Consider the following 26,188-nt stretch of genomic DNA (forward strand, 5'->3'; position numbering starts at 1 on the left):
AGTCCCTTTCGATAAGTATGGTTAGAGGTCGGGTGTACGATTGTTGTGATGAAAGTGCCCCAGCGTCTATGGGTACAAGTGGTGTGCAGATTTAGCACAGGAAATGGGAAGTTTATTGACACAAGCAACTCCGCAAACATCAGCATGGCGTCAATCTTCTAAATATTCCGAGTTGTAACTAAAAATTTCAAAAGCGTTTTGGTGTAGTTTGCACTGCGTTGGCCACCCTTTTCATTACCCTCTGTTTAAATCTTGAAATATGGCCTTAATTTCTAACTTTGGAGAAAATACAGTATTTCTACAGATGCAGTCCACTAGGGATTGGGGCGTCCAATGTATTTAGCCGTGTATTTCTACAGTATTTCTACAGATGCAGTCCACTAGGGATTGGGGCGTCCAATGTATTTAGCCGTGTTTAGTACTGGCCCCTGGGTGGTTAATTACAGTCGTCCGAATAAATATTACTTAAAATTCTTGTTCAGTAGGTAAAACTGCATAGAAAAACCGCAACTGCCATAGTCTAGGCCGCCGCAGATAAGTACCTTAGATCTACCGAAAATACTTACTTCAAAAGGAGAGTAGAGGTCTTTAGCTCCTTCTCTCACCAACAACAACTCGTGACTGATGACCACCTCCCGTATCAGGATGCGTTAAAAGTACTTTTTCTGAGGGTGGCCTAGCCGTGGTAGTCGGTGAGTTTGTCAGTCCATGCGGTGTTTTACCCTAATAAGATCCTACAGAAACTTGATTATATCAAACCTTACAGCCTAAACTTAACATCAGCCTTTGAGTCAATCACTGAGAGTCTACCCACTGAGATATTATCATACAATACAGTAACGCATTTCATTTATACAGTCTTAGGTCGAGACCCCATAGAAGGCTAAGGTCTATAGGGTAACCTTAGAGTACTAACATGACTCTAGAAGTTAATGACACACCCTATGAGCATCTAGTATATCTCACCGGAGCAAAGGTCGTGCATCCCATACTTACTTCATGACTGATTGATTGATTGAGTGCTCTAGCCCAAGACACCAACTGCACTCTTCATTCCTGACTCTCACGGTCCTTTTAGGCCTACATTATTACAGTAATCATCAGTTATATTTGTAAGTTATCAATTTTTACGATTAACCATGAATTGTCTAGGTTATGAAGACTGCAATTATTATTACAGATAAAAGTCGTTTGAACAGAAGTTACGCTACTGAGGAAGTCAATGGCGTAGTTTTGTTGATATTTTGAGCGTCTTCTATTTGGCGTTGTTTATGTTTGTGGCTGTTCTGGTCTAGAAGTGGTTTCGGTTGTTTTCTTTCATTCTCACAAGTCAATTGGTGGGTAAATTTAAGTAATCAGTGTGAATATAATAAAAAATTCAGATCATTCGCCAATAAACTGGATAATATAATGGTAATTATTAAGGCAAATAATGGATTCAGGTAATGGCGGTTTGTTTATGTTTTGGGCGTCGTCTCCTTAGGACTTCTCGTTCGTGGTTCCTGTTTGAATTAGATGTTTTGATTCAAACCTAATTGATAAAAAGGGTAAAGTTAGATATATTTATTGGGGAAATAATGAAAATATATATATATATATATATATATATATATATATATATATATATATATATATATATATAATTTAATCAATTAAGAGATAATTAGGATAAATGATGGTAAGTACTCCGGCCGATGTAATAGTAGTATTAGTTGGTAGAATTTGCTTTCGAAATTGTTCCACTGTTTTTATTCCTTCTTTGTTTATGTTTGTTTAAGTATTTCTTTCTACAGTACCATAATTCTTTTATATATTCTTTCCTATTTTTAACCTCCCCCTCAGCAGATCTGCAAATAAAAGTATATTAGCCATCATTGCCTCTATGAGCTTTTTTCTATCAACGGAGTCAAAAGCTTTTGGGGAGTCTGTTGATACCGCAAATATATAATGTATCCTTTCTTCTGTATATGTTTCTTATATGCAATATTCTAAGATATGTAAACAATCAGTTCCTCTTCTGTGTAGTAAAGCCTGGTGGCAGTTCATTTGTTTTCTTTATATTTCTAATATGCTTTTCTATTTTGGTTTTCAGGATCCCAATGAAAATTTCATATGATACACTCGTTAAAGCAATTGGCCTAAGATCTCTGAGTGTGGGATATTGTTTCTTGGGTGTAAGTGTTGTTTTTTACTTAAACCAGCTGTTCTGTGTTTTTCTGCATGTACAATATGTCTGTAATGCACTGCAGAGCATTAACCCGCAACACGTTTGGGAGTCAGTCAGCTCTTTGGTGTCGTACAAGTCCTGTCACCAAGACGTCGTCTCATTGAAAACCAAATGTATGAGTTTTCGAACCAAGTCATGCCCCTGATACATCGACCAGCCCAGGCGCCACGACGAGGCGTGCATCTCCTGCAATACCAAGGGCCTTGCAATGGGCCATGATGCGAGCACAGACATTAATTGCAGACCAGCAACGTGCCATCCATTCCCTTCAGGATGCTCTTCCCGGTTCCGGATCACGTGCTGCCCCTTAGAAACGTAATGTTGTGATGTCCTCAGCAGAGTTCAGGTCCTGGAGACGTTCGATGACATGTTGGATCTACCTCAACAAGTTCCCGCCGTAGGATGTTGTCCTGCATATTAGACTACACTGTGTGCCGCCGCTGCAACGTGCATTGGACGCTTGGTACTCTGACGCCAAATGGAATGCCCTTACTGCAGACGTGGCTCTGGATGCCATCAGGAACATTGTGTTACGGTCATCGAATCAGGCAGTGCAATGGTCCGAATTTTTTGCCCTCGCACAAGAGCGCGAGGAGTCTATGAGTGATTATTTCTCAAGGTGTGCTCAAAAGGCCAACGACTGTGATTCTCAGTGTCCCAAATGCAGGGAGTGCTTGGCCGAATATAGGCGGCTACAGAAAATAATGGTAGGTCTCAGTGACCCTGTGTTAAAAAGGCATGTACTTTAGGGATGTGATACGTTTAAAAGTGTAAATACCCTTCAGGCTTTGTGCTGTACTTTTGAAGCTGTACGCCAAGACATTGAAAGCTATCAGTGTGAGGGAGTCGGCCAGCACCTCGAGTGATGACGTCACAGGCACTGATGACGTAGAGCCAGACGTCACAGTGTTATGCAGTAACTCAAGTGCAAAGCATTGCGGGAATTGCAGGGGACGTCATTCGCCTGGTCGAGCATCGTGCCCGGCAAAATGTATGACGTGCCACTGGTGCCAATAGGTAGGGCACTTCCAGAAATGCTGCAGAAGTATGAAGAAAGTGCTGCCTGCCTTGAGTTTGGTGAATGTCGCAGACACACACCTCTCCCCCAAACCCACAATCAAGGCTTGTGTTTCCTATGGGAGCGGAAGGTTGGTGTCCACACTCGCCGTAGCAGACACAGGAGCACAGATCTGCATTGCTGGACCCATAATTCTTTCAAGCTTGCACATAAAACCCCTGGAGTTGCAACCTCGAATGGGTCTGAGGGACATTGCTAATCTCCGAGTGAGATGCCTCGGATCAATGGAATGTACCATTGAAAAAGGTGGGTGACATGTGAAGCAGGAGGTTTACTTCGTGCCAACAGCCAAGAACTTCTATATATTGCTGAATGTTTGTAAGGAGCTGGGAATAGTACCTTCCCTTCTCATTCCATCAGCTGACGTTCGTAGCGAGGCAGTCTCACAGCCTAACTCCCCTCAGACAACGAAGTCAGCCACCATACCTATCCCACCTGTGGAGGAGAACATACCAAGACTGGAGGAATGGATATTACATCACTTCTCATCCACAACCTTCAACACAACTAGGGAACCTTTACCTGTGATGACGAGCAAGCAGTACCACATACACTTATTACCTGATGCCGTGCCTTATGCCTGTCACATGCCAGCAGCAATCCTTAAGCATTGGGAAGAGGAGGTCAAGGCCCAGCTTGATGAAGATGTTCGGAAGGGGGTGATAGAACCAGTCCCGGCAGGGGATGCAACGAAGTGCAAAGATGGTTATGGTAGCCAAGAAAACGGACCAACCCTGCCGCACAGTAGACTTCCAGCACCTCAGTGCCCACTGTCTCCATGAGACTCATCATACACCGGCACCCTTCGACATGATTTTGAGCATCCCCATTCACACATGCAAGACTACAGCAGATGCCCAGCTGGGTTACCACCAAGTGGAATTGGACGAGGACAGCCGCCCACTCACGACCTTCATCACCCCATGGGGGAGGTATCGTTATTGTAGGACACCCATGGGTCACTGTTCAGCTTCCAACGCCTACATGAAAAGGTTTGACAACGCCCTGCAAGACATCACCAGAAAGCATAAAGGCATCGATGACACCTTGCTATACAATCACAGCATCGAAGAGGCATTTTGGCACATATATGAATTCCTGTCAACGTGTGCCTCTGCAGGTATTACACTCAAGCCCAAGAAGTTCAAATTCAGCAAGAAAGAGGTGACCTTAGTCGGGTACCACTTGGGATGGGAGTCATACAAGCCTGCAGACAAACGACTAGATGCCATTCGTAACTTCCACATGCCAGAGAAGCCCTCCATCCCTGATATTAGGTCATGGTTCGGATTCGTGAATCAGTTAGCCCCCTTCCTTGCAACAGCACCCATCATGGAGCCTTTTAGGGACCTCCTCAGAAAACCAATGGGGAAAAACGTCTACTGGGATAGCCAGCTATGTGGCAAACTCCAGCAGGCATGGGAGGTCGTCTGTCAATTAGCCAAGGACGGCTTGGCATATTACGATAATCATAACAGATTGGAGCAAGGAAGGCATTGGTTTCGTCGTCCTCCAGCAGTATTGAGCTTGTCAGTCAGCTGACAGCCCCTTTTGTTGCAAGGGTGGCTGGCGTCTTGCCCTATGTGACAGTCGACACCTCACCCCCTCTGAAGCAGGGTATGCCCCCATAGAAGGCAAAGCCCTTGCAGTCACCTGGTACTTGCGGAACGCCAGGTTATTCCTACTTGAGTGCCCAAATCTCACCATCATCATGGACCACCGTCCACTTGTCAAGCTGCTGGGTGATAGGGCTCTTAAGGATGTCCCAAGATTGTTCAACCTGAAGGAGAAGACACTCCAGTTCAAGTTTCATACCAAATACCTGCCCGGAAAAAGGAACACTGCCGCGGATTTTCTCTCAAGGTACCCGACCATGCGAGCAACCCACGAAGCTTCTGACGTGGATTTGGAGGACGACTTTCAAGTGGCAGTGGCTTGTGCAACTGTTGCTGCCTTGGAACCGGACATCATCGTGTCGGAAGACTGCGTCAGGAGCATCGCATCTAACAACCCAGTGTATCAGCTCTTGCTTGCTAGGGTCGCAGCGGGCGATTGGCCCCAACAGAAGTCACAAGAAATCTCCTGCCTTTATCCCTTCTTTGGCGTTCGGGATAGGTTAGCCATCAACCAAGATCTGGGGACCTACTCGTAGGACCAAAGATGCACACGTTTGGGTATCCCCGAAGATTTACTCCATCAAGTAGCCGCTAACCTATAAGCAGGACACCAAGGCCTCGAATCTATGCTTAGGAGGGCCAGGAAGTCAGTCTACTGGCCGGGAATGGAAGGAGACCTTCAGCATCACCGTGCCCAATGCACTTCATATGATGAACACGCCCCTTCACTGCCTCCCGAAGAAATGATGCACACGCCGCCAGCAGAATACCCCTTCCAGCAAGTCGTCTCAGATATGTTCCAAATAGAAAGCAATGTATACATGGTATATGCAGACAAACTAAGCGGTTGGTTAGAAGTAGCTCACTTCCCATGTGGTGCCACGGCCAACAAAATAAGCAATCACCTTCTATCCTATTTTTCACGTTGGAGAGCCCCAGAACAAATATCGACTGACGGAGGTATGAACTTGGCCAGCAAGGAGATGGTTGCCTTCTTCAGGAGATGGGGAGTCAAGGTCCGTCTGTCGTCAGCCCAGTATTCCCAGTCCAATGGCAGGGCAGAAGCAGCTGTCAAATTGGCAAAGCGGCTCCTCCGAGAAAACACGTCAAAAGCTGGAGCCCTTGAGTCAGACAAGACGGCCCTGGCAATACACCAGTATTTCAACACGCCTCTGAGGGAGATGAACAAGTTGCCATTTCAGCTTGCAACGGGTCGCTAGCTGCGTGGCTAGAAGACACCTGTTAGTAGACAGGTATTGGAGACGGACGATACATCAAAGGAACTACAAGTGGCAAACTCACAGGAGTTATGCACACCCTCAACACCACCAGGAGACTGCTGCCCATCAAACTAGGTACTCATGTACGCATACAAAACCAGGCTACTAAGCAGTAGGACAGACCGGGCGTGGTATCGGAAACTAGGCCCCATCGTCAGTACACAGTCAAGCTCAACATGAGCAGCAGACTCTCAAAAAGGAACAGACGACACTTGAGAGTCATTGCTCTGGCCATAGCGCACCTGCGTCTCAGCAAAACACCTCCACAAGCCTTACGCCCATAGAACCAGTAACGCATTCCATGCAGGACCCCAGCGACGTTAGTAGGCCCAAAATGGCTGCCAGTAGACCCATGTGGGTCCAAGACTTCATATAATGCTGATATGATTTGTTGTTTGCTATGATATGCCATTGTACAATTGTATCAAAAAATTATTCTCTTTTTTTTTTTTTGTCTGTATATGTATTACGTGTATTTGAGTGCCACTACGCAATGTACTCAGTGTATGTAACTGCATGTTTTTGTACTGAAAAGTTAGTTTAAAACATTTTTCTTTTCGTAGCTCATTTCATATTCATAGTGACATTGGCCCCTTTAATTTTTGTTATGTATAAGTATAATCTTGAGGGGGGATGCGCAATATGTCTGTAATGCACTAACAAGCATTAACCCGCAAAGCATTTGCGAGTCAGTTGGCTTTCTGGTCTCGTACAATAAAGTCTCATAGCAAACCCAATCTGCATTTGAATGTTGGTGCTTTGTGGGAATAGTTTGCATAGAACTGGCTTCTTTATGTCTGACCCTGGTGCTTTATTTGACCTAATTTTTTTGCGACAACGAGACTTTTGTAGCTTTAATAGTAATGGCTGAGATTTGCCTCTGGAACATTTCCTCCCTCGCTCGTTCTCTTTTTTCTTCATTTGTGCCTCGATTTTTTGTTTTAATCTCCTTCATTCTGTTTTTTTCTTCTTTCATTCTGTGCTTTCTTTTTTATTCCTCCTTTCTGTGCTTTCTTTTTTTATTAATCCTCCTCGGTCTGTGCTTTCTTTTTTTATTCCTCCTCCTCCGTTCTGTGCTTTCTTTTTTTATTCCTCCTCCTCCGTTCTGTGCTTTCTTTTTTTATTCCTCCTACTCTGTTCTGGCTTTGCTTTTCTTTTTTAATTCCCCTCAACCCCGTTCCATCCAGTTGCATTATGCTTTTTTATTTTTTATTTCTCCTCCTCCGTTCTTGTGCTTTCTTTTTTTTATTTTTCCTTTTTTTTTTCCTCCTCCACCGTTCTGGTGCTTTTCTTTTTTTTATTCCTCCTCCTCCATTCTGTTGCTTTCTTTTTTTTATCCTCCTCCGCCTCCGTTCTGCGCTTTCTTTTTTTATTCCTCCTCCTCCGTTCTGTGCTTTCTTTTTTTATTCCTCCTCCTCCGTTCTGTGCTTTCTTTTTTTATTCCTCCTCCTCCGTTCTGTGCTTTCTTTTTTTATTCCTCCTTTCTGTGCTTTCTTTTTTTATTCCTCCTCCTCCGTTCTGTGCTTTCTTTTTTTATTCCTCCTTTCTGTGCTTTCTTTTTTTATTCCTCCTCCTCTGTTCTGTGCTTTCTTTTTTTATTCCTCCTTTCTGTGCTTTCTTTTTTTATTCCTCCTTTCTGTGCTTTCTTTTTTTATTCTTCCTTTCTGTGCTTTCTTTTTTTATTCTTCCTTTCTGTGCTTTCTATTTTTATAAATCCTCCTCTGTTCTGTGCTTTCTTTTTTTATTCCTCCTCCTCTGTTCTGTGCTTTCATTTTTTATTCCTCCTCCTCTGTTCTGTGCTTTCTTTCTTTATTCCTCCTCCTCTGTTCTGTGCTTTCTTTTTTTATTCCTCCCCCGTTCTGTCAGTACAACAGAGGACACAGTAGGGGCATTGGTAGGGTCTCGTCAGTGTGGGTAGTGAGCGTTGTTCCTGACGAAGACGTGCTTGCAGGATGATAAGGCTTTGTGCTGGAAGTGCTTAGTGCTGTCAGGGAAAGTCTTGAGGCAGGGTGTGAATTTCCCAGTGGTCTCACGAAGCCTTGCGAGGGGAATGTCTGCGTCCCTGGCATTCATCGGGAAGAATTTGCCTGGCACTGCCAATTTCTCTCCGTAGACTTTCTCTGCTGGGGACACCTCACTGTTGGCCTTTGGGCCAGTGCAGAGGCCGAGGAGTACCCATGGTAGCTGCGACTTCCAGTTCTCCACCATACCGTTGGCCACGGGATAGTAGGCGGGTGTGGCATGGAGCAACATTTCCATCAGGGCTGCCAGGGCGGCCCACTACTCCAACAAGAAATCAAGTCCATGATCTGTCAGGATATCATCCGGCACTCCTAAACAGCTGATCCAACTGGAGAGGAGGGCTTCTGCGGGGGCAGTGGTGGTTGCTTCCGACATCAGGATTGCTTCAGGCCTTCTGGTGGAGCAATTGATGACCATCAGGAGGTATCTGGCGCCCTCGGACGGGGGCAGAGTGCCAATGATGTCCACATGTATGTGGCTGAATCTCCGTTTTGGTTGTGGAAATTCGCCTACAACCAAATTGGTGTGTCCGCTGACCTTGCTGGATTGGCAAGGGATGCAGTTCCTGGCCCATTCCAGCAAGTCCTTCCAAATCCCATGCCAGATGAACTTCTCCATCAGGAGGCGCATCGTCGTTCAGCCCTAGAAGTGTGAGAGGCCGTGGACAACATCGAATACGGCCTTCCTGCAGGAGGCTGGGATCAAGGGCGGGGGCAGTCAGTGCTGGTGTTGTAGACAAGTGTTGTGCCGAAAGGTCCAAAGGGCAAGCCTTCCCACTTGAGGGAAGTGAGGGCTGTGTGGTAGGCTGTCACTTCTGGATCAGCAGCCTGCTCCCTAGCGAGGTCCTCGTAGTCGATTCTGAGGTGGACGTCTTTGTAGCTTGAAAGGCTCGCTGCTGTGGTGCTTCCCACACTAGGTTCTTCGGTTCCCCATCAGGACCTGTGTCAAGGTGTGGGCGATGTCTGGGATGAAGCAGTGACAGTAATTCACCATCCATATGAATTCTTGAAGGGCCTTGATCGTCGTTGGTGTTGGAACTTCTGCGAGGCATCCACCTTTGAGGCCATGGGGCGCACACCTGATGCACAGATTTCATGCCTGAGGAAGTCCAACTTCTCAGCGCCGAAGATGCATTTATCAAACCAGACGACCAGCCCATTCTACTAAAGGCATTTCAGCACGGCTTGAACTGGGTGAAAATGTTCCTCGTGGACCTGGAAAAAATTAAGATGTTGTCGATGTAGCAGACGCAGAAGGGCAGGTCTCCCAGGATGCTGTCCATCAGGTGTTGGAAGGTGGCTCCTGCATTCCTCAGGCTGCAGGTGGAGTAGTGGAAGACATAGGACCCGAACGGCTCTATGATGGCTGTCTTGGGGATGTCATCGGGATGTACTGGAACCTGAAAATAAGATTTTAAAAGGTCCATTTTGATAAAGGTTTATGCTTCAGGAAGCGCCCCGGTCAGGTCCTGCATGTTTGGCAGGGGTTAATGGTCGGCGTCATTACCAGGTTCAGTCGCCATCAGACTCTTTTACCATGTGGAGGAGTGAGGCCCAAGGACTTGAGGCTTTCCGGCAGATCCCCATTCGCTCCATCTCTGAGAACGCCCTCTTTGCATCCTGTAGGCAGCTAGGTGGGAGTCGGCAGAACTTTGCATTTGTAGGGGGACCCCATGGTAGTGATGTGGTCAAAGATGCCGGGCTTGAGCAGAGTTTCGGCCACCTGACGGAGTTCTGGTTTAAACACATCGCGGAACTCCTGCAGGAGGTTGCCGTATTTGTGGTTTTGCGATGGAGCAAACGGTGGGGATGCCTGTCCTGCGACACTTGTGGTCCACATCCATTAGGAGCCCGTGTTGCCCCAGGAAGTCTGGCCCCAGGAGCGGGACCTTGATGTCTGCGACGATGAACGGCCAGATGTAATTGTGACCTAGGAGCAGATGGGGGTCCTGTTGGTGGCTATGAGGGAGGTTGTGGCATCATGGTTGCGGTCCTCTCCTGACAGTGGAAACACTGATTGCATTGCACCGGTGTCGACCAGCATCCTGTGGCCGGAGATCGCATCATGGACGTAGAACCCTATGGAGTGTGATTTTGATGAGGTCACTACCATGGGGTGCAGGGGGTGGCCGCTGTCACCGTTTTTTGACGGGGAATAGGAGCAGGGGCTTTCACACCTCCTGACGTATCCCCCGAATTTCCTGTGGTAATAGCACCAGGCTGTGCTGTCGCCCCGAAGCTGCGAGGGGGCCTTCTTCTGGGTCACGGTGCTGATCTTCGGCAGCTCGGCTTCTTCCACTACCTGGTAGATGGGTGACGAGGGGGTGGTGTGTTTCACGGCCCTGGTGGCCTCAGTCAGCTTCTGGGCCTTCTCGACGAGCTCATATTCGGGAAGGGCATCAGCATCTGGAATCTGTCCACGGACCTCTGGGGAAAGTTGATGGAGAAATATTTCCCAGCTGAGGCTGATTTCTTTCCTTCGCCCGTCTAGGCCGATTTCTGGCAGGCGAAGGAGACCCATCACAGTGTCCCAGGCATCCCTCAGGTCCATATTGCACATTAGGTTGGTGACAAGGTCAAGAGCGTGGGCGGCTCTCACAGGGACGGGTGTGGAGAAAGTGGACACAAGCTTCTTCTTAAGCTACAACGAGGTTGGCCTTGAGTACCTCGTCCGAGAATCCTTCGATTCTGAACTGGCCCTCTGCTCAGTAGAACCATGCGGGAGGGTTATCTGTTGTGAAAGATGGCAACCTGACAGCTTGAGCGGCAGCTGTGTGCGAGGTAGTGGCAGAGCCTTGCATTATCTATTTCACTCAAATGGTCGACGGGAGTCATGAATGGCGATCCAAACCGTTTGTGAAACACCTGCACACACCTGGGGATGGTATGCTGTATTAAGTCCGTTAGAGGTGTTGTTGTTCTGCAGAGGGAGCTTTCAGAGACCTAGACTGAGGTGCTGTAGTAAGCCTGTTAAAGGTCTCTGAAGGTGAGTGGCCCTAATTAGTCCATTAAAGGCTGGGTGCAAAGTGCTGTGTCACTGGCTCTGGGAGGTCACCAGTTGTGAGGAATAGACAAAGCGGCAGGTAGAGCAGTACTAACTGTATTACAGGTAAAGGGGTGTTTATGACTACAGTGCTTGGACAGATATGTAGTGTCCGACCCGTGAGAGAGAGAAAACTTGGTCGGTGACCGCTGAATTGTGTTTTCTCAGAGACATACATTTAAAGATAATAAGACATACAAATAATGAAATTACATGAGTTATACATTGGCGGAAAGGCCGCGGAATGCTTTATTGAATGGTTAAAGGAACAACGTGGCTTGATGATGAGATACAATAAAAATATAGAAGAAGCGTTGTCCTTACAGTATACTTAGTTATGTCACTTGTTAATAATAAAAACTTTTCCAATCCCGGATGGGAAGGGAGGATCGAGTCAGGTAGGATATCTGTCCATATAACTCATGCCAAATCAAATTGTAAAGTGTGCCTTTAATTCAATGGTTGCCAGAAATAACAGGAAAGATTTACTACCCCAACCAAGGCTTAAGCTGAAAAAAAGAATATTGGCATTTTTCAGTAGTTTCAGTAGTTATTTTATTTGCATAACCAACTTTTGAATTTACTTATCTTGAATAGATGCAAAAGACACATAATCCTGAATTTATCTTAAGTTAGCTGGAGTTAATGGCATTAGGAATTCAATAATTAAAGCTCCTATCCTCCATGTTTGGAAAGTTATGTTTATCCTTAGTTTTTCCTTCTTATTAATTGAAGAGATTTTCATTAGCTTGCATAATATTATTAATTAGTCTTGTATTCATGTAGTTTGCTTTTATTGCTTCCTTATGCTCTAAAATAAGCATTAATTATTAAAGTTATATCTTGCTGTTTGGGTGTCCTTGTTCTTCTATTGTAATTGCTTGGTAAATATATGTATTTCCATCATCATTTAAATAAATGTTTGGTAAATTGATTTTCTTTTAACTTAACTATACCAAGCATCAAGCAAACAGCAACGAAGGTAGTTAATTACGTTAACCCTGTAACTAGTTACTGCCTAGTTTGGTTATCTTCCAGCTTCGACCCCATTCCCAAAATACCTTGGAGCAGCAGTAGCTCGGAAGGAGAGGGACAGTGAAGACGTGAGCACTACCTAGCACAGCGCGACTTTGAGATCGTTATTACGATCATACCAATCTTTCGTGCAGTGCATTATAAAGGAACTATGAAGAGCTAAAATGTATTTGTGACCTGGCCCATGTACCGAGGGTGGGGAGGAGAATAATGCTGCCTATTATCCACCTTAGGCCACAACCATTTCCCACGAAGAACAACTTGCCGACCGGTGTTATCTAGTTGCCAATACAACTATTCGGCTTAATTTGGACCTAGAAAGGATAGCTGAAAATTTGAAGGTTCGTTGCAAATTTCGTTTGGTGCTTGTCATTTGCGATTTCAATTTCAGTAATTATTGTTGAACAATAATGTCCTAACAGAATTTCCCCATGGAATTTATCAGAGAATCATATTCGATTGGTACCCATGTATGTAATTATATTTACCAAGTAAGCCTATTATATAACTGTCTTTTGGGCCTTCATATAAAGGCAACATTAATATTTTTGGAGCTAGCATAGTATATTTACCAGGTAGTAATTTATATTTTTCAAACCATAATATTCTATTTATGGTCTGCCGGGTTAACCCAGTAACTACTTGTTCTTCCCAGATAGTTTTGCTTAGCCTCTCAATCTCGTGTTTCGTTGCCTCATTGTTTTTACGTATGTTTGAATGGACATGCCCATATATTTGCATTGCTCTTGAGCATTTAGAGGTTTACTTTATATATATATATATATATATATATATCTATATATATATATATAGTATATATTTTTTTATTTTACTTTAGTCAATTTCTTAAGTTTTACATGAAATTTTATGAAGTTAATTTGATTAGGAGTCCCTTCTTACATTAGGATTTCCCTCATTTCAGATTCCCTTGATTTATTCTGAAACTGTGAGTTGGCAGCAGGGCCAGCACCATCCCTCTACCTCGTATGGTTTGGGATTACCTGTTGCAAACCAGGAAGCAAGGATATTCACAACAGATTGATAGAAAATGAATTGATAAATGAAACTGTAGAATTTATTATTAAATTTTTAGTTTTTTTTTTTCTTGGTTTATTATTCACAGTAAATAATTCAGAATATCCATTTCATAAATTCAAGGATAAGTTGTCCTAAGTGTAGGATAAGTATGTATCATGTTACTGATATCAGTAATACTACGTACTGAACTGAGTGTTGTTATGTCTATGGTTAGCAACACATTACCTAATTCCTTTGTGCCAAGACTTGGCACGAACGCCAGTTGCCCTGTACCCATCCTAGGATTAAGAAGCCTCTGTAATAAACCATCAACATGGGAATAGCATCTCTTACTTACCCTGCCCATAGAGTATCCTATATGGCACAGACGGAGTATTACCTATGCAGAATGAGAGGATTTCGTAGAAGATCGCTGAAAAGCACCCCTAGATTAATAAGACCTAGAGAGGCCAGAAGCGGCATCGGCGATGGCGCAACAGTGGATCTAAACGCATTATTTCAGGCATTAGGCACGGCCATACGAACAGGTGAGAATAATTCAGCACTTGGCGGGGGGAACAGCAAGCATATTTCCTCAAAAAATTGCATTTATGTGATGTTAGCGGAGGATTTTAGACGCTGGAAGTGATCTACGGAAGATTGGGTAAGAATCAGCAGGTTTTCCCCTGATGAGGCAGTAATGAATGCCGGGCTACTAAGAGAAGATAAACTGCAAAGTGCAATAGACACCCAATTCTCTTCAGCCACTTGGAATGCCTTAGGTAGAGGATGCCTTTTATGCCCTGAGAGAAATAACCTCAAATATGCGTTGCGTCTCTGAAGTGCAGAGAGGATTTATGTGAATATGTGCTGCAGGTAAAATTGTGAGCGGCATATGGAATAAGAGGTTAAAACAGAATATTTTTAAAAACTTTGAGAAGTACAATACTGTTAGTGCAATCATGGCAAAGTGCGAGGCATTCAAGAAGGCAGTACTGTGTGTAGTGGCAGTGCGGCTTGTTTTCACTGCAGAAAAATAGGACACTTTGCCAATCATTGCTATGGGAGCAAGAGTCGTATGCCTAGCAAGGGCGCATCGGAGGATAAGATTGGCACCATTGCTGCGAGCAGAATTGGCAGCGGACAAGAGGCTATGCGGAAAACGACGTCAGTGGGTGGTGGGTCTGATTGAGAGGCATTAAGTGTTGGCACTGCGTCATGCATACAACCGACCGTGGATGTCTAATGAGTGTAATGGGGTATTGTCAGGTTAACATTAAGTGTGGCAGCATGTCAACAAGTGAGCGTATGAATTTTATCAATGGAACACATAAGTTATTTCTGTCATCAAGAGCATGCAAATCATCAGGGTTGGGGAATCCTAATTTCCCGAATCACAGTTTTAATATTCATGGGAATGAAGTTTTTGGCAAGGGGGGCCGGTTGTTAATGAGAGATCCAATGGACTGCCATACTCTCCCACAGAGGAGAGTTTCCCTTTACTCAAGCAGTGGCTGCTGGAACGTTTCTCAGGTACAACATTCAATGTAAATAGAAGACCCTTTCCCTTTATGAGCTGCAAACCACACCACATACATCTGCTGCCAGGTGTGGTGCTGCACGATTACCATACACCAATTACTGTTCCTAAACATTGGGAGAAAGGGGTCAAGAAGCATGTTGAATTATATTTTCCTGTTTAAAAAGCATTGTCATTGCTTCTCTAAGCTCCCCTCCATCAGTTTTGCAGAAGAAGCATTCTTTTGTTTCAGTTTCTTGGAGCTTTCATGGAATATGCTTTGCCAGGTTCGTATATCCATCATCCCCTCTTCTGGCAGGATTGGCCTAGGGAGAATTTAGATCTTTTTTCTTAACCTGACATAGGCAACATTTGGTCTAGTCTGTTTTCCATGATCTTCCAGTAGAGTTCTCATCCATGATTACAATGACGTTCAGGGTCGAGGGTTTATCCTTTTACCACCCTGTGCATGTAACAGTATAATAGGCCCCTTATGTCCTGTAATATAAAAAAGGCGCTTTCCTATATGAGATACAACTAGGTTCTTGCACTGTGCCATACATTTAGTCTGATCATTCATCCAGTGTCATAAGTCCCGTGCAATCTGTACACCATCCAGATAACTAAAACCCTGTTATCCTTGGTTTGGCTCTCCTGCGCTGGCATGTCCTGTCCATTCAGGTGCGGCTGCCTACCTGATTTGGGGTTGATTAGGCAGCATTTGCGATACTTGTAGGTTGTTGCAGTATGATGCCAACATAAATTTCCTACTTAGCTAACACTGAACCCCATGCTGAGTTTCACAGCAGTGATGTCACCAATGTGCCTTGGTAGTGTCTGACAATCACTCTTTTAATACAGTGCCTTAACCATGTTATAAACTAGAAAATGTACATCAGCAGGCTTAAAAACATAGGAATGCACACTTAGATCATGCAATTTGGACAACTACAAATATTTCTAAGCAAAACATCAACTTCGGGTGGTTATTTTGGTGGCCAGTTAATTTGACGGCCATCTTGAAAAATGGCCGCCATCTTGGATTTTCAATTGGCCAATCAGCCAGATTTGATTAGTGACCCTTGGAGAACAATTGGGTAAATTTATCGAGACATGGCGGGTACTCAGCAGCGGGTATGTAAAAAATGTATCTAATCATTATGGAACAATGTGGGGGAGAAAGCGAAATAACCTGCTATGAACTTTATGTCTTATAAAATTCTGAAACAAAATTAACCATGTATATGAGATTAAAACAAAGGAAGCGCGCCTAGTGAAAACCTTTGTCCACGGGGAAATCCTTTGAGTTTGCTTAAGTTACAACACAGCATGTAAAACTAGAGTTCGTCATTCACCTTAATACGAATTACCATATCTTGTAGTTAATGTATAAAGATGAGACGCAATAGAGTAAAGCATCAGGTATTGCTATGCCCTGACATCACGAAAGTTGTGCTAGAGGGCAATGCCGCACATAGATTTCATTTGCTTCCCAAGTACCAAAGATAAAAGGTAAGGCAGATCACTTTCTCCTCTCTGACACAGCCAGAGTCGTTACTTTGATTCAGTTAACATGATATAGTGTAAGTTCATTGCAGGGTATCCCATACATCCTTCGAATAATGAAGTCTAATTCGAGTTCGTATGGCTAAATGTAAAGTGAATAATCTGATTATATATGGATTTTGTGTTAGATTCTTGATTCTCTTATCTCTTAGTCCGCCTCATGGGCGTAGAATTGCAACGGCCACTTGGTACTTAGATTCATTGTATTTTCGTAATGAATGTTTCCTGTGACCCATTTTATGTGGAATTAACATGTATAAATGTGAGGCAAAGTGTTGAGTGTAATTATAGTTTTTTAAATAAATAAATATGTATAATTGTAAACCTTACTTCCTCAATCCCTCCACTGAGTTATAATCTAGTCTGTCAGACCTTGTTATCACCCAGACCACCGGGCTAAAACCTAAGTAAGTTAAATGCGAATAATTCGTGACAGATGGTTTTGTGCTTCTAAGCATTGAGGGCACAGCTGCTTTTACCTTGGAAATTGATTTTTCCTAGTTATAGTGTTTTTGGTGATGTAGTAGTAGTAGTCTTGTGATACTGTTATTTACGTCTAATTCTCTACCTAACAACCAACCCCCACTCCCTTATACCAACTCGTATCTTGTGCACCCTCATCCCCGAGTGACCCACCTCCCCTCAAATGCTCCCTCCCGTGACTCCCTGAAGGCGGCCGATCGGCCTCTACCATAACGCAAACCAAGGTCTAAAGAATACCAGGTCAGACCGCTTCCAACCAAAATAAGGACAATCTCGCGCATGACGTCACGAGGCTGCATCTGGCTGAGGTTCAGGTAAAAAAATGTCATCAGTCAGTATTTGACTTCACCAGAATGAAAAACAACGAAGCTCTCTTAGACCGAATTCAATCCTTTAATTCAGCAGTACCTGAAGATTAACGGGGACCTTTCTCACCCAAGGTCGTCGTGATAGAGAGAGAGAGAGAGAGAATGGGTGTGGGCAAACAATTCCCATTGTGGCGAAAAAGATGGACTTATAGTGGACTGTATTATATGCTTAACGTTGTTACTTGGTCAAAAACCGCTAAAAGCCTTACGTAACAACTCCACAAAACTCCCTTTGCGGTTTCTAAATTACGGGGAGATATCTCTCAACCCAATTCATTATTAACGAGGATAACACACCAATATCATTAATGAATAGTAGCACAATTAAGTACTTTCACTTACTGAGCAGTCCTTGTAGACATGAACTCAGATCATAAATCGCTACACGAGATACGACGAAAGGTACGTGCCTCTCTCTCTCTCTCTCTAAATGTTGCGAGTACTCACAGGTTGATTTTCAGACCTTAGAGGACCGCTGTGTTATCTCGTTTCTAAGTTATTTGCACAACCTTAAGATATGAACACAATAAAGGTTTATCAGATCAATTCATATTCACCATCCACAAAATTGAAACATAGGAAAAATGAAATAAAATCGAGGGATATTGAAACGCATTTGATAAATGTAAAGTTAAAACTAATTTAATAACTAAAAGTTAAATATATCAAAGAGTAATAACATATAAGTGACAAATGAAATTAATCACTCAAGGGAATTGTAAATCAATGGCACTCAAATGAAACAAATTACGACAAAATTCAAAGAATCAGGGCAACCACCCTTTCTAAATCCACACACACATCACTACACAAAACTAGATAACAGGTGACCTCAAAAGTTGAGCCAAGAAGCTGTTCGTTCCGTCCTGCATTCGGGTTTTGTTGGGGAAAAGAGACAAGTTATTCAATTACCACGAATGTAGAACTGACGTACAAGGTTTTCATGAACATAAAAAACTCTACAATAATTATCAACTTCGTTGTCAAAAATAAATTCCAAATATAATAGTGTGCAACTTCAACATATTTATTAAATGTAGTGAATTAATTGGTGGTGTGTGTCAATACAGTTTTGGGCGATATCATGCCCATACAGTGTACTACGCACATACCCATACACACCCCTAGAGGGGCACGCAAAGGAGCGTTCAGAGGGGCGAACTGCTACCCTTTCTTTCCCCTCCCGATCTTTTGACCTCTCCTAATGGCTTCTCTGGCGAGAGGCACAAACAAGACCCAATGACACCAACTCTTACCATACGTAATATGCGCAATACATTCACCAAGAACAATTTCACATATATAAAGATAAATGAATTATCATAACTAAAACAGTAATTATACTTCGTTACTAAAACGTCTACCGACGTTATGTCAAAAGACTTCGTCTTTGTGTAAAACCATCTTTTCGGTGCTAACCGCACCACAGATACTATGTACTAGAACATAGCAAAATCAGATAAAATAATGTTAAGAGTGTCATTCTCGAATAGATGTGGTTCTTTCACCCTTATTATGTCATGCAATGTAGACGTACATATCTTTGCAAAATATATGGGCATGCGAATGCATTTGGTTTTCACATGAATACAAATACAGTAACATCGTTCCTGTCTGTCGATTACCTGACAGACGGCAATACGCAGTGAAAATCAATCAATAATTTCTTATGAGACAGACACTAATAACTATAATAAAAGACAAATAGCATGGAAACAAGTGAATACTCAAAAATATTAGAAAATAAAATCGTTGTGAGAGGAATTCCTCACACCCTCCCCCACCAAAAAATTCATACGACACATGTATAGTGTCCTTATAACGCTCCTTCTCGAATCAACTGTTTTCTTTGTTCGTCGGCCTTAGCAGCAGTTCTTCTCATGGGCCGACGATCAGACATCACTGGTGGTGGGGAACCTGTTGAGGTCGTAGGGTCATCCTCTGCAACACTCTCTAGGCCGTCTCCTACGTCCTTGGTTTCGGCCCTCTCCATCGTCTTCTTTGTTGTCATGTTTATATGACTAGCCTCGTTTGAGGCCTCGCTGGTCTCGCCTACTTCATTCTGTCCGCTTTCTGTTGTTGATTCCTCTCTGACATTACATTCGAGTGGAATGACTTGATTCAATGGTCTTGTAAAATTTCCACTTGCTGTTTTTATCTCGACTGTCCTTATAACATTATCAGGACCTGCGTGGAGCTTCTCGATGATTCCCAAAGGGTACTTGTGTCTTTTACAATTATCATTTACTATAAGGACCAAATCTCCTATGCTTAATGGACAGATGGTTGAAGACTCGATGTTTCTGTGCCTTTCTCTAAGAGAAGACAAATAGTCAAGTAGCCACAATTTCTCAAACTTTCTTATCGTCTCACACAGTCTTGCATAGTTCTCCCTCAATTCGACGTTCTCATTGAAAGGTACGTCGACGAACTTGTTCAAAGGAGGAGCCATTGTAATAGCTCTGCCGTATAAGAGTCTAGCAGGGGTGAGCACGATGTCGGCGTTATCTTCGTTGACATATGTTAGTGGCCTGTTATTGATGATGTTCTCGGCTTCAGCGACGATGGTATTGAGTTCTATAAACGAAACTCTTTTTCTGTACACGGCCCTTTGTAAGCACGATTTCACCACTCCGATCAGTCTCTCGTAAAAGCCGCCTTTCCAAGGTGATCGGGGTGTTATGAACTTCCATTCTAAATTATGATCCGTCAGATAATTTCTTACTTCGGGCTCTTCGCTGATATCTCTTAGAAACTTACTGGCTGCAATGAAGTTTGGCGCATTATCACTTATTAAAACTCTCGGAAGTCCGTGTCTTGCCGCGAATTGTCTAAAAACAAAGAGGAATTCTTGTGCATTCATGGATTTGCACACATATAGGGCAACCGCTCTTGACGTAGCGCATGTAAACAACAAGACATACGCCTTCTCGTTCTCAGCTTCATTTTCAGCCACATTAATGTTTCCCGTATAGTCGACGCCAACACAGGAAAAAGGGACTTGATGCTTAAGTCGTTCGGGTGGTAACGGGGGAAATCCAGGCAGACTTAGAGGTTGATTTTGTGCTTTCTTACACAATAAGCACTCTTTCAGGATCTTCTTAACGGACTGTCTCATTTTTCCAGCCCAAAACTGTTGTCTCAATATAACCACAAGTGTATTCGTGTTGCAGTGCAAGTCGAGTATGTGATAATGAGACACTATAAGTTGCCATAAGGGGTGTCGGCTGGCGACGTATACTGGATGCTTAGCGAATTCTGGCAATTCTGCATTATGAAGTCTTCCTTGGCACCGAATGACACCACTTTTATCAACATAAAGTCCACTTGTCTGATAAGATTCCTTAACTCAGAGGGAACACTAGAACTGGTTTGTAACCCATTAGTCAACGCATAATATAACGTTGGAAAAGCTTGACGCTGCATGATTCTGATTAAAACAAGTAAATTATTACTTTCCCTGAATTTATCAGGAAATATTCTTCTTCCAAACAAGATCAATCTACCTACAATCCTTAATGCGTGTTTCAATGAGGAGAACTCAGAACATTTAAATACAAGTACATCATCATCAGGGTTTCTCAAAACTGGTTCTACAATAATTTCATTTACATTAACAGACTCGATGTAAACTACATCCTCTTGTTCTGGAAACTTATTTTTGTCAATAATCCAGGTCGGGCCATGAAACCACAAACCTGACTTACTCAAAAGGGACATTGAAATACCTCGTGTAACTAAATCAGCAGGATTATCCTCGCTCTTAACATATAACAACCTGATGTTATGACTGGACTTCAAGTCCTTGATTTCCTTTACTCTGTTGGTTACAAACACTTCTTTAGATCTTTCATAAAATACCCAACTCAAAGCTACTTGGGAGTCACTCCAAACAGTAGGCTACAATCTGAAAAATTTTCCCCCAAAATCTCTAGCAAATGAACAGCTAGGCGCATGCCTATAGTCAAAGCAAGTAATTCTTGACGGGGAATAGTGAGTGAGGGGCTCGGGGCTACTCGAGACTTACTAATTAGCAAGTGACTTGTGTGCTTACTGCTAACAACATACGCACAGGCTCCATAAGCCACATGAGAGGCATCAACAAATACATGTAAGCTACAAGTTCCTTTATTAAAACAAGATCTAGGGACTTTGATCTCCTCAATAGAACTGAGTTGGTTTAACAATTCATCGAACTCTTTCTTTAAATCCATCATCAGTTCGTCATCCCAGTCAGTTTTCAGTTCCCACAATTTCTTCACAAATAGTTTTCCCTTAATTGTTACGGGGGTCAATATTCCCAAAGGATCAAAGATGGTTGAAAGGAGAGACACAACCTTTCTCTTAGTCAAAGTACAAACATTTCCTAGATTATTCAAATATATAACAATCTGAGAAGGCATCTTTACACTCAATGAGTCATTACAGGTATCCCACAAGAGACCGAGTAGTTTTACTGCATTCAAGTTGACAGTATCTGGGGTATGTTTATCATTAAATGAACTCAAATTGCTAGCCCATTCTCCCAAAGGCATATTAGCTTCCAGCATAATTTGGTTTACCTTATTACTCTCAAGTTCTAAATCTTCACATTTCTCATAAGTTTTCATAAAGTTATCCACATAAAAGGACTTCTTGACTGAGCTGGCGATGGGATCTGAATGGTTTTGCAAATGATATTGTATTGTCTGATTCAGCAGAAAAGGTGAACAAGTAGCTCCAAACAATAAAACCTTAAATCTAAAAGTCTTGACATGCTTAAAATCTCTATCAGCAAACCATAAGAATCTTGTGAAATCTCTGTGATTTTCATTAATTCCTATTCTAAGGAAAGCTTTACTTATGTCTGCTACTACAGCATATTTGTTCTGACGAAATTCCAGCAACATATCTGTCAATTTCGTCGCCAGATTAGGTCCCGCATGTAAACAATCATTGAGGGACTTTGCATGGTGTGACTCCTTACTACTTGGATTGAAAAATATCCTATTGGAGTCCGTAGGCAGATTCCTTAAAAACTGGGGGGTGGTGATGTAAATAATGATTAATGCCATCAACGATCAGGGAGTTATCTTCTAACTTTACCTCCTCAATAAATCCTAACTTAACATACTCATCTAAAACAGACTGATATTGATCAAACATGACTGGTTTAGACTGAAAGGTTCTCTTAAGTGAATATAATTGACCTAAGGCTTTTCTATAACCCGTAGGGGGTCTGGCATCGCTCTTAAATGGCAAATCAATTGTATATTTATTATCAGTCTTTACAATAGTCTCATTGAAATGTTCGATCGCTGCTTGATCGTTATAGGATCGCGCATCCTTCCCGATGCCGATCGTATCTAATGACCACAGTCTAGAAATATCCTCACCGTCAAGAGGATTTACAGAAGCAGTGACTCTCGAGCAAACTATACTCTGTGTACTTATTACAGATCTTACATTTTCATCATCACTGATAACATTAAAAGCCCAATTGGGTATAGGACCAAAAATAACAGCACCGGCGGTGCTACCAAGCAAACATACATCATCATATTTATCGTGGCAATACACAAATGCATTATAATAATCAGCACCAATAATCAAACCTATATCACTGAGGGTATCTGATTCAATATTCTTATCTGCCAGTTTAACACCTCGTTCTTGCAATCGCAGATACACGTTGTGTAGACCAGGTGTGTGTATGGAAGTGTTAACATGATTACAAACAACAGCATTTAATTTGATACGTTTAGTACCTGCTCGAACCATTACTCTGACTACATCAAACATTTTGGTTTCAACATTGTCTCCAAACGGAATTAATGTAAGTTCCACTTGTTTCATGGGCACTAAGTTCAATCTCTCAACGACATCTGGGTTAATGAACGTTCTTTGAGATCCGCTGTCTAAAAAGGCTCGAACCGGGATCCGATTCCCATCATTACTCAATAGAAGGGTGGCTGTCGGTAACGCTGTCGGTCGAAGTGATGCGACATTTTTCACAGTTACTTGATTACTGTTAACATTATTCTGAGAATTACTCTGGTTACTCGTAGCCGCTGATTTCTGACTAGTACTGAAACTAGGCTGCGATTGAGCAGTTTCTGTAGGCTTGTTATCAACTCTACTATGACCTGATTTGGTGCTAGAAGGTTGCTGAGACGAATTTACATTGACGCTCGTAGCATTAGGTAATAGTCTAGCACATAAGAATGTATGATGTTTACCATTACAGTTAAAACAATATGCCTTACTCTTACTGTTACATTCAAATAAACGATGACCCTTTCGTAAACAACCAAAGCATAGTTGTAATTCATTGATACGAGCTCTTCTAGTCTCTAAAGTATTGTATTTCGTGCAGACCTTACCGCTGTGTTCGCCTTGACAAAAACAACAAGAAAAAGTTATTTTCTTAGGGGTATGTTTGACATTAGTTCTGAAAGCACTACTAGGCGAATTAGCTTGACGCTCGTTTTTCGAACTCGTGTTACGATCCTTGCCACTCTTAACTGGGTTGGACGGTGATGGTGTGGGGTTATGCATATTACTTCTACCTAAACGCTCAATTAATTTCTCAATGCCCTTTCTCAATTGATCTATACTGAGTTCACAAGTATCATATCTCTGATACAAGGCTTGCAATGTTTCCTTTGATAAACACCGCTTGATAATTGCTTTCTCATTAGAGTCGCCGCTCGTAATACCTGGTAAAGCGTCTAACTGATGAACGATGCTATTCCATTTCATGAGGAAATCCATTAGTTGCTCTGCATCATGCTCAGGGTGCGGTAAACTTAACAGCCGATTTCTTAAGTTCTCTTCTAATTTCCCAACGTTGGAAAAACGAGTTTTCAGTAAGTTTATCGCTGCAGTATAATTAGCTGGAGTTATAGCTAAACCCTCAACGGTTTCGCGTGCTTTACCCTTAAGATAACTAGTCAGCATAGTAAACTTGATGACATCATTCATGTCCTGCCTATCATGAATAACTGCTTTAAAAACAGTCCAAAAAGGATACCATTGCTCAATTTTGCCATCAAAAGTAGGTATCGTAATTTGAGGCAACTTAGGTTGCGGAATACTAGGGGTAGCAGGTACCGCAGGTGTCGGATTAACAGGTGTGGGCGCGGGTGTGGGTGCTGCTAACCGATCGGTGAGTTTGGAGATTTCGTTGTCCGCGCTAGAGAGGTAACCGTTAGTCCTCGTTATAGCATTTACTAATTCTCGACCCTTAATCTCTTTATAATATTCAGAAGCGGCTGTGTGTAGTGAATCAGCTGCTTTCTGAAGGGACCCTAAACGCAGCTTAATTACTGCTGTAGACAACTGTTCAACACGTTTTACCTCATTCAAACGTCGTTCGATTTCACTTATAGCAGCCTCATACAAAATGAGTGCATTACTACAATTGTCTGCATCCATGGTGAAAATTTTAAGGCAAAATCACCTTACAAAACATACAAAGTTGACTATAACAATTACAAAATAAATCTCAATAATATCGAAGTAACAACACTTCTTCGAAAAACACTGATACACAGAAAAACATTCAAGTTAACAATCTGTGTTCTACAAAAATCATACTGGTCAATACCGTATTACAAAACTGTTATTCAAAAGTCAAATTGCAATGAGACGGAAGAATACACATCGTTTCGTTACATCGCAAAACTTATATGTGAACCACATCTACCTTCAAAAAAGGAGAATGACACTCACCTAGTTGTCGACCTTTTATCTTAGGTTGTCGTGAGTGTGTGTGTGGTTGTTCAAGAAACAATGTGCCAGCATAAAATGACTCTAACTCAGGGAAAGGGGCTGTAAACAATCCAACAACAAACGATGGTGATATAGAATGATCTGATTCCAAGTTACAAAGTCCAAAATAATGTGTTCAGTATCCAGAATAACTAATTCGGAAGTGTTTAAACATCCGGTTCGAAGGACCAAGAAGGGAGAGAAGCTGTAGCGAAAAAGATGGACTTATAGTGGACTGTATGATATGCTTAACGTTGTTACTTGGTCAAAAACCGCTAAAAGCCTTACGTAACAACTCCACAAAACTCCCTTTGCGGTTTCTAAATTACGGGGAGATATCTCTCAACCCAATTCATTATTAACGAGGATAACACACCAATATCATTAATGAATAGTAGCACAATTAAGTACTTTCACTTACTAAGCAGTCCTTGTAGACATGAACTCAGATCATAAATCGCTACACGAGATACGACGAAAGGTACGTGCCTCTCTCTCTCTCTCTCTAAATGTTGCGAGTACTCACAGGTTGATTTTCAGACCTTAGAGGACCGCTGTGTTATCTCGTTTCTAAGTTATTTGCACAACCTTAAGATATGAACACAATAAAGGTTTATCAGATCAATTCATATTCACCATCCACAAAATTGAAACATAGGAAAAATGAAATAAAATCGAGGGATATTGAAACGCATTTGATAAATGTAAAGTTAAAACTAATTTAATAACTAAAAGTTAAATATATCAAAGAGTAATAACATATAAGTGACAAATGAAATTAATCACTCAAGGGGAATTGTAAATCAATGGCACTCAAATGAAACAAATTACGACAAAATTCAAAGAATCAGGGCAACCACCCTTTCTAAATCCACACACACATCACTACACAACACTAGATAACAGGTGACCTCAAAAGTTGAGCCAAGAAGCTGTTCGTTCCGTCCTGCATTCGGGTTTTGTTGGGGAAAAGAGACAAGTTATTCAATTACCACGAATGTAGAACTGACGTACAAGGTTTTCATGAACATAAAAAACTCTACAATAATTATCAACTTCGTTGTCAAAAATAAATTCCAAATATAATAGTGTGCAACTTCAACATATTTATTAAATGTAGTGAATTAATTGGTGGTGTGTGTCAATACAGTTTTGGGCGATATCATGCCCATACAGTGTACTA

The 26,188-nt window shown here is 42.3% G+C and overlaps 1 protein-coding gene across 1 annotated transcript; it reads right to left on the bottom strand.

Moving 5' to 3' along the window:
• Positions 1-22,239: 22,239 nt before the first annotated feature.
• Positions 22,240-24,669, bottom strand: LOC135214533 (uncharacterized). Its single transcript, XM_064248907.1, has one exon. The coding sequence runs from the start codon at positions 24,667-24,669 to the stop codon at positions 22,240-22,242; it is 2,430 nt and encodes an 809-aa protein (XP_064104977.1).
• Positions 24,670-26,188: the final 1,519 nt, after the last annotated feature.

This window comes from Macrobrachium nipponense, chromosome 46 (assembly GCF_015104395.2).
Source record: "Macrobrachium nipponense isolate FS-2020 chromosome 46, ASM1510439v2, whole genome shotgun sequence".
NCBI classification, from domain to species: Eukaryota; Metazoa; Arthropoda; class Malacostraca; order Decapoda; family Palaemonidae; genus Macrobrachium; species Macrobrachium nipponense.

Bases quoted from the DNA above. Each gene is read 5' to 3' on its own strand.
- LOC135214533 (XM_064248907.1), bottom strand. From the start codon at position 24,669: ATGGATGCAGACAATTGTAGTAATGCACTCATTTTGTATGAGGCTGCT.